The sequence below is a fragment of the Thalia democratica genome, chromosome 2 (genome assembly GCF_965202585.1).
Source record: "Thalia democratica chromosome 2, ktThaDemo2.hap1.1, whole genome shotgun sequence".
In the NCBI taxonomy this organism is placed as follows: Eukaryota; Metazoa; Chordata; class Thaliacea; order Salpida; family Salpidae; genus Thalia; species Thalia democratica.
This window is the reverse complement of record NC_139166.1, coordinates 25,755,553-25,764,792: the sequence shown is the minus strand read 5'-3', so window position 1 is coordinate 25,764,792 and position 9,240 is coordinate 25,755,553. Positions and strand designations below refer to the sequence as shown.

General features: G+C 23.8%; 1 protein-coding gene across 1 annotated transcript; it reads left to right on the top strand.

Moving 5' to 3' along the window:
• The first annotated feature begins 4,395 nt into the window (after positions 1 to 4,395).
• LOC145829920 (uncharacterized) lies at positions 4,396 to 8,519 on the top strand. The gene is made up of 5 exons (XM_082937805.1): positions 4,396 to 4,772; positions 5,558 to 5,674; positions 5,877 to 6,116; positions 7,443 to 7,627; positions 8,253 to 8,519. The coding sequence occupies exons 1-5, from the start codon at positions 4,421 to 4,423 to the stop codon at positions 8,265 to 8,267; spliced, it is 909 nt and encodes a 302-aa protein (XP_082793931.1). The 5' UTR covers positions 4,396 to 4,420; the 3' UTR covers positions 8,268 to 8,519.
• The last annotated feature ends 721 nt before the right edge of the window (positions 8,520 to 9,240 follow it).

Here is a 9,240-nt window from a genome sequence, read left to right as displayed (position 1 = left end):
TGCAGTTTAAAAACTAATGTCAACCTTTAAATTTCGATAGAGTGCGGTATATTTGCAGTGCGATAGTGTTGTTTAATCTATTTTTTTTTTCCACACTAAAAATCAGAATTTAATGTGTGTTTTCATTCTGAACTAAATCTACTTCACCCCTCATCATTTAAAAACATTTAGATTATATTTGTTTGTTACATATTTAGTGTTCGTTTTTGTTTTAAAATATCTTGTTTCAGTTAAAAAACAAAAAGAAATGATTTAGAATTATATAACTTTTATTTTTATTTCTTTATAAATTCTTTCTAGTTTTTTGTACTTGCTTCACATGTAGTTTCTAGCTTAAGTAAAGTTATATGTTTTTTTTATAATATAAATTTTTTACATTTGTAGAAAAAAAATTGTCTTTTTCTTTAATAAAACACTGATAAACCAAGTTTATTATTCAAATAGTTTTGTTTTAACACTACTTCATTTAAACTACAATTAGTTTTATATGCTTTAGCGCTACTATTTACTTTTATAGCTGACAAATAACAGTCACTGTTAAAGTCAAGTAAGTTATCTCAGCAATTTGAAATTTCACTCTTTGAGCACTTTGCAATAGGCGCTTTAAATAAATTTAGTTAAAAATGACTGGAATTACTATTCAAAGTTTAAACTGTTAACAAAGATAAAAATCAAATGAATATAAAACAACAGTTTATATAACGTTTTTTCCAGAACTTTTTAATGTATAATCTTGTATTTAAAAAATGTGCAAAATTTTTTTAATTTTTAGTGTTGACTACTTACTGTTTTTCCTAATAAAGTATAAATTGAATGAAGTCTTTAATTTTTATCTTTTCTTCTTAATGTTTTAAAGTTATAGTGATCTTTATAAAATTTTTAACTGTGATTTATACAAAAAAGTTCTTATAAAATAACAAAACCTCTTTTTAACAAAGTTACTGGACATGTTTTTATGGAAATTTTAATACTACTATAAATAAAAGACCTTTATATTTTTTTTTATTTTAGGTAACTCAAAAAGTAATGACATATGGTGTCATAGAAAAAATGAAACTTTTACAAATCTTACTAAAAAAGATTATGAATTTACTTAGAATTAGATAGTAAATTTCTAAACTTCTTCAATAGCATGTCTAAAATTTACAGAAGTATATGAGAAATAACTTTGCTATATAGAAAATTTTTTGCTAAAAACTATTTTATTTTGTATATGTGTCAACCACTAGGTTTTGATCTTGCAATGTTCAACTCAGTAGTTCTCAAATCTAGGGGAGGAGACTGGTTTCCATAATAAATTTTTAATGTTTATATAATTATTTTTTGAGTATTTTATTTTTATGTTGTTGTTTTAAAGTTTGCTCAAAGTATTAGTTACAAGCAAATGGTGTGCAACTCGATGACCAAAAGGTCTTTCTCCACACCAAACAATTGACCTTAGTTGTGAGGGTTTACATTTTCTTTTTTTTTCTTTTTCAATGTCATCATTAGGACCCCTTTAACATTAGGCCATACAATTTATATACTTGTGCTAAAATTACTTAATGGTCCAGCATAAGATAACCAATTAGTTTGAAAAGGTCTTCAATAGTACAAACACTAATTTTCATAGCTCTTTGTACAGTAGCTGTCTAAAAATAAAGTTCTTACTCAGAATTACAACAGAATTAAAACTCTGAAAATAAGTAATTATAGTTCAAGTATAGACCAACCTACCAAGCTATGTCATTTTTAATGATAAAGACCTCTAAAAAATTAAAGTAATGATACTTTGTTTTATTTAAAAACAAAAATAATTAGTAGTTAGTAAATGAATTTTTACAGCTTCAAAAAAACATATTTTTATCAAGTTGGAATGGATTAAAGTTCTTATACAGTCTTCCATTTATATTAAAATTGTTAATCAGAAAAAAAGTTATAGCTTAAGAAATTCTTAGGAAATATGATTCCAAGATGCATGGAGTTACTTAATATTTTTTTATTTGTATGAGTATGTTTTTACATTAAGTTATGTTTCCTAAGGCATGGAAGTAAATATCTTGAAAGTTTTTAAACTATAAAAGCATGTTTCAATTAAAAAATTGATATTTTTTCTAAAGGTAATACTCCAATTGTTCAAACTAGTATTATCTATACCAATTTGTAACAAAAACCTTAAAAAAGTTAACTTTTTATTTCTGTAAAACAGCATTGAAGTATTTTAAAGTTTGTTTGTACCCATCATATTTTATTACCAAGTTTACTTATGAAAAGATAGAAAAATTTGGAATTAAAATATTTTCAGGGCAAAAATTTTATGTCAAAACCATTAAATACCTGTAGTTTAAAAACTTAAGCAAAAAAAAAAGCCTTAAATTTGGTAATTTTTGAAAACAAAAAACATGGAAATTTAAAGAACTTTATATACAAAGGGTGAATGGTACACAGGTAGTCGGCCTTTTTAGTTAGAATCAGAAAGCTTTTGATAATTTGACAGAATAAAAAATTGGTTAAAAAACCTGGAAAAAACTATCTCAATTCTTTTAACATTTATTAAAACAAACTTTATCAATTCTTATTTAATGAAATTCTCATTTTTGTATGTTCTTATTTGGCCAAAGACTAATTTGAAAAAAAGCTTGATCAAATTAGCTGGTTTAGCAAGGATGCTCTGTTTTTTTAATAAGATTCAGAGTTTATTCAATAAAAGAACACATTTAAACTATAATACAGTATCTTATCAGTAATTTTGTACTGTTATTAGATTTGATTATCTTAAGTTAAGTATTCTACTAAAAAGAGGCTCAAAACTTTGATCTATAAAACAGCTGAAAACCTGGCTGAAATTTCTAAACAGCTAGTGGCCACTGTATATTCTTTAGCAATTTCTGAGATTTATGTTTTAAAGTTAGTTAAAAACTTTTAACTTCAAAAAAAAGTGTTCAAATAAATGAAGAACATTTAAATAAAAAAATGAATGGTTTAGAAACAAATTAATTTTAAAAATAGCTCTTTTGTAGAATAATTACAGGAAAGTTTTTAGACTTACTGTAAAAGTTTGAAAAAAATTGTTTCAAAATAGAAAAACATTTTTTTGTGAAATAGTCTTTTTTCACTCTTTTAGTTTTGCCTTCTATAAGGAATCTGATGAACTCACTAACATTGTTTTTTTATATTTCATATGTTACTTTAAATTTTACCAAGTGACTAAGAATGTCTCATAACTAAGATAAAATTATAAACATTAAGATAGACTTTGCAATATAAAATGCAGATCCCCATATTTTCTTAAATTACTTAAACAGTATGATGGTCTTCATAAATTCATGTCAATAAAGAGGACCTCATTTAAGTTTAAACATCCTTCTCTAAATCAATTAAAATATTGATTTGAGATAAAAAAAGACTTTTTTACCAATGTTTAAGTTGCAGTCGTTTGACAAAAATAACAATAATTTACTCATGTCACAGTCTTTTATTAAAACACAACAAGCAAATAGGAATTTTTGCAGATAAATTACATTGTTATAGGTATTTTCTAGTTCTTTTATTTCAGATTACATACTAATGAAATAAAAAAGTGTAGTACTTAAAAGCATTTAAGACTATTTTTATATTTTCAAGCTAGAAAAATATATCAACTACAGAATGAAAAAAATAGTTTTAGTAGTTAAATTAATCAGCTAAATTTTTTTTTTACATATTATACAATGACTTAAAATATGTTTCTAGTTTTACTTAACTACAAATTTCTAATAAAAACTAGTTGTAAAAGTTTGTTTTGTGGTTTTAATTAATTTACAATGAAACAAAGTTTAAATTATTATTTGCTCTTTTTTTTATAGTATTGTTAGATACAAAGTTGTTTAAGAAGCTTCCTTACATTTAAGCTGTCATGCATAGAAATAAGAAACGTTCTAGTTTAGAGATTTAAGTTACCTTAATTATAATTGCTCTGCTAAAAAAAAAATATTGAAATTAGCTTATTGTAACAATTGCAAATTTAATGCAGTGTCGATAGCCAAAGTGATTTATAAAATATTATACATAACATTCCATAACGTTTTTGTATGTGTTTCTGATATATATCTGCAAATGATAGATATCAATAATAATATTAAATTTTGTATATGTTAAAGTTTTTTAAATAGTAGGAGAAAGTTTTTATTTTAAATTACTAAGTTATTAACTAAATAATTATGATATAAATACTGAATACCAAATACAAAAATATTTAACAATGTAATAAAATTGTAATAAGTCTAATTCTGAATGCGTTGCATTTTTTATGTTGCAAGTAATGCATTAAAAATTAATAATGTGAACAAATTTTATGTAAAAATTATTCTAGAAAAAGATACTTGTTATCAAAATACACTGTAATCATCGTGTCAGTTATTTTTAGCTTATTTTTAAGTGAAACTATTTTAATTCTACCAAGATGTCTACACCAGCTTCTAAGTCCAATTTGAAGGAAATAAAATCAAGCGAAGAAATATTTGACCCAAGGTCACCATCTAACGTTATCCAAAGAACTCCAATAACATCAGTTTTAAAAGCCAAAGCTGAAAAGAAACGCACAGAGGCTGAGCTATTGAAAATACTTGATCCTCGGTCACCCACTATTGGGATAAATCGCACTCCCATGGACCTTAAAAGCATGAAGTTTGTAAAAAAATCAAATGAGTCAACACCTACTATCAATGAACCCAAAAGTTCTAAAGCAAAGATTGAAGATCCCAGGTCTCCAACTTTTGGTATTGCAAGGACTCCAATGCCATGTGTGTCTAAAGGTAAGTCTTTTAAAGTCAAAAAGTGTTTAAATTGTAGGCATTTTTTCTTTCCATTTAAATAATAAGTGAGCTGTAGAAAATTTGAGTAATTTAAAAGCTTATCTGCTTAATCAAAGATATTGACATTATATAACATGCTAAACAAGTTTTACTAATAAATAATGTTTTGTAAATTTATATTATCAGTCTTTTATTATTCATTTACTATGAACTGTGATGCTATTATTTTAAAGTGTTTCAGTATGTATGTACTGTATACTTTAATAAAGTAGAAATTGTTTTTTAATCAAAGTAATTTTATCAAATTAAATAAAAGTTTTAAATGTGAGTTTAGTAATATTATTTTCTAACTTTAACAAATTGAGTTATAACAAATTATATTAATTTTTTGTTATAAGTTTTTCAAGTTTTAAGTAAAAATGTTTCTTGTTTGATATTGTTGTGGTTTATTGTTCAATGTTGAACTTCGGGATCAAAATCTGAACCGCTTAAACAGAAAGCACTTAGCAAAAAATAAAATAATATGACTTCAAATATATTATTCTCCTTATCAATAAGTTGATACCTTAAATTGTTATCTCTAAATATAAAAAAAATGATATAAATGTAAATAAGACATAAATGCGAAATAAAGTAAACAAATTGAAATAAAATACTCAAAAAAATTTATTCCTCTGTTGTTATTACTTTCCATTAAACTAGTTTGTTAAGTTTGTTTAGTAAAGTCGTTTTAACTGATATTTTAAGCATACAGTAACAAACTTATGAATTAATTGTTAATCTAGATATAAAAAGAGTTTTAAGTGGTGAAGATCCAGCACTTTTTGATCCAAGGTCGCCTTCAACTGAAATTGAAAGAACCCCATTCAACTTGCCTGTAAACGACGAATCAAAAGCTCAATGTTAGTTTTTCTGGTCAATTATTTTTTTACATGTTAATAATTTATGAAAGTTATAAAGTTTTATTTATAATAATTTATCTAATCTGTGAAAATAATAAAATTAATATGCTTAAAAGTTTTTAGTTTTCACAAAAAAGTTCTATTTATTATTGAATGCATTGTTATTTGTACTTAAAAAAAGTAAAAAAAAAACATTTTTTAGCAACAAATACAGAAGTTAAGGACAATGTTGTCAAGAAGATAGAATTTTCCAGTTTTAGTGACTCGCAATCATCATCAACATTTGAAAGTGTCAGCAGATTGTCGCTCGATGATAACTCACTTGAATGTGCAAATGTGACTGATGAAAGCATCAATGATGTTTCTTTTGTGTCACCTCTTCCCAGTGACAATTGTGTTTATTCCACGCCTTGTGCAAAGAACGAACCAAATAATATTAAAGGTTTGTTAACAGTCCGTGATATTTTTAAATTGGCTTACATAATAAAGTAAATTCTTCAAAAAATAGTAATAATTAATCAATGAGTAGTTACAAATTTTTTTATTTTAATATAATTTTGTAGTGCAATTTTTAGTAAGTAAAGTTAATGAATGAAATAATCCGTTAGTAATTAATAAAGTTTACCATAATAAAAAAAGCATTTAAAAACAGGCTTGCCACTTTACCTGGAAACCTTGAAAAACCTGGAATTTGACAATTTAAGCAAAAAAAACCTGGAATTTGAGAAATTTTGAAAAATACTGGAAAAACCTGGAATTTTAACAATTTTCACTTATTTAGTAAACAAAATTAAATTTGATAAAAAAAATCTATCATATAAAAAGATTTTTGTCATCATCAAAAATATTTTTTTTTAAACATATTTAAAGTAGCGTTACAGTATCTTTTTAATGTTTTTATACTATTTAACAGTTTCTTACCTTTAACTTAACTCTAAACTATAAATAGACCCAAAAATGTATACTTTTAAAAACCTGGAAAAATTTTTGAAAAAACGAGTAGCAACCCTGTAAAAAGTTAAATTTAAATTAGCTACAGTTTTGTTTAACCTAGAACAGAATTATGAAAAACTGTAAAGCTCATATTTACATGACTTCTTTTGATATTATTTGAATTAAATAAGAATTATATTTTTTAAGCTGGTAAGTTTGTATACAAAAATTTGACTTTATTATAGTTAAAACGTAATTATTATTTTCGAATTTTTTTTGTTAGAGTAATGAATTTCTGCTGATAATAATTTGTACGACATCTACAGAGTTTTAACTTCCAAAGTATAGTTTCAGCGTATATAATAATTTAATTTTAGTTTAACTTCAATTAATAATTAAATAATAATTTTAATTTGTGCACTTAAACATTTCTTTGATTTTATTTCTTTTAACAAAAAAGGCTTAAAAAAGTATTTTGTTGCAACAAAATAAATTAATTTTGACTAAAAAAAGGAAATGGTTTTTCATGTAAATTTTTCTTACATCTCTAATTTATAAATAGTTTCCATTTTCTGTAATAACTACAACTCTGATTGTTTAGGTATTTGAATGAACTGAACTTCTACTCTTAAAAGTGTTAAAAACTTTAACTGTTTTCTATGCTAAGTTTAATTGTATATGAAAAAAACAGCTTGAGAATAAACTGTTTATTATATCACATAGAATAGAAAATGAAGAGTTTAGTTAAAGCGATTACAATATAATGTTTTGTCAAATCTTTTATTTTTAACACCTGTTTTACGTATAATTGTACTTCTTATTAATATCTTTTTAGTGAACGAAGAAGATTCAACGGTGACTAAATCAAACTTCACTCCATTTGTGTGCGATGAAGAAGTGTTTTCTACTCCAAAGAACTTGGTTAATAGGTTTGCGCAGAAGCATGATAAGAAGGTGTTGGGAAGATCACCTCTTTCAACTCTAGGTGATGTCAATTCTCCTAGAATCAAGCAAAATAAGGTCAGTGGTTTACTCATTCAATTCTATTCTTTTTTCACTACTTTATTTTTATTTGTTTATAATTTTTTCCGATAATCATCGTTAATTTTTTTTTTAATGAAATTTAACATAGATATATTACTTTTTTTTAAGTTAAAATTAATTTGTTTTATTTGAAAAATTAGATTTGTTTTGTTGCGACAAAATAGTTTTTTATGTCTTTTTGTCTTAAGATAGAAAATAAAAGAAATGTTTAAGCGCACAAATTAATGTCCATATATCTCCTTAAAATTTTATGTGTTTTGCAAGTAAGTGTTTGTAATTGTTTATTTTGCGTATTCGTTTACATGTACAAAACACTATAAAATATATTTAAAAAAATAAATCAACACTGATCAGCTTGCTAATAACATTTAAAAATAAGGTCAAATAAGTTTTAGTATTGGTGTCGTTAGTTTAACTCAAAAAACTAAACTAAAATATACTAAAATTACAATTGAAAATTTTTGTTTTAATTATTAATAGCTGTTATAATTTACAATTTAAAGCAATATTATATAAGTTTTTAATCCATATTGTAAATTTGAAACTTTTCTTTAAAGTGTTAAGAAATTCATTATAATCTAGTTAAATTTCTTATTATTAGGTGTGCAAAAAATAACCTGAGTCCAAACGTTGTAAAAACTACGCCAAAATTAAATCCTGATAATAACATTCTGCAGCCAGATGCAAAACTAATTTTATCAAAATTGCAGGAAGAATTTAAATGTTTGACAAAATTTAGATTACTATTTGACTGTTATATAATTGAGAGACATTTAGAAATATAAAATTTTAATTGAAATTTTAAATTTTAAACTAACATATGCTTTCAAGGTAACTAATTTTTAAGTTTTTTTATTTATTTTGTTTTTATTTACTTCTATATAAAATCGACATAACATTTTGCAGTTAATCTCCATTAAGGTTTTTTATTGACATGTATACACAACTTTGAAATTTTTTTTGACTTTTTGATAAAAAAAAATTAAACCAAAAAGAAAACTTATAATTTTACTCGCTTGTTTTCATATGCAGTTATATAAATTTTTTAAATAAACTCAAAAAAGGTGTTAAACTTTTATTAGTCAAACTTTACAGTAAAATTGTAATTAAATTTACCTAAAATTTAAGTTAGATAATCTGAGACATAAGAAATATTAATTGTTTTTGTTTTAAAATTTTTGATTCAGTTTGATAAAATTTTATCAGTCTCTTATTTTGTAACCAACTGTATACATGTATTATGACCTAATTAAATTAAATTGATCTAAATATTACAGGGTTTTCAAAAAACCTGTAATTTCGAACAAAACTCTCTAAAAAACTAGGAAAAGCTCAATTTTAAAATAATTTTACATGTAAACTATAAAAAATTCAGTTAGATATGAAAAATCTTCCATGAAAATAATTTTTTTGTATTATTTAATTTTTAAATTAGCTTAAATCTTTTCCATGTTGATATATGTATTTAACACTATTTTTTAAATTTAAGTTTATACTAAAATGGACCAAAAAGTATCCTTATTTTTGAAAAATCTGGAAAAAATTTACAAAAAATCTTTGGTGACCCTGATAACATAACATACAAAATA

Excerpts from the sequence above, each read along its gene's own strand:
- LOC145829920 (XM_082937805.1), top strand. The coding sequence starts at position 4,421 with ATGTCTACACCAGCTTCTAAGTCCAATTTGAAGGAAATAAAATCAAGC. Across the intron at positions 5,675-5,876 it reads CGACGAATCAAAAGCTCAAT|CAACAAATACAGAAGTTAAG; the intron begins GTTAGTTTTTCT and ends AACATTTTTTAG. Across the intron at positions 6,117-7,442 it reads CGAACCAAATAATATTAAAG|TGAACGAAGAAGATTCAACG; the intron begins GTTTGTTAACAG and ends ATATCTTTTTAG.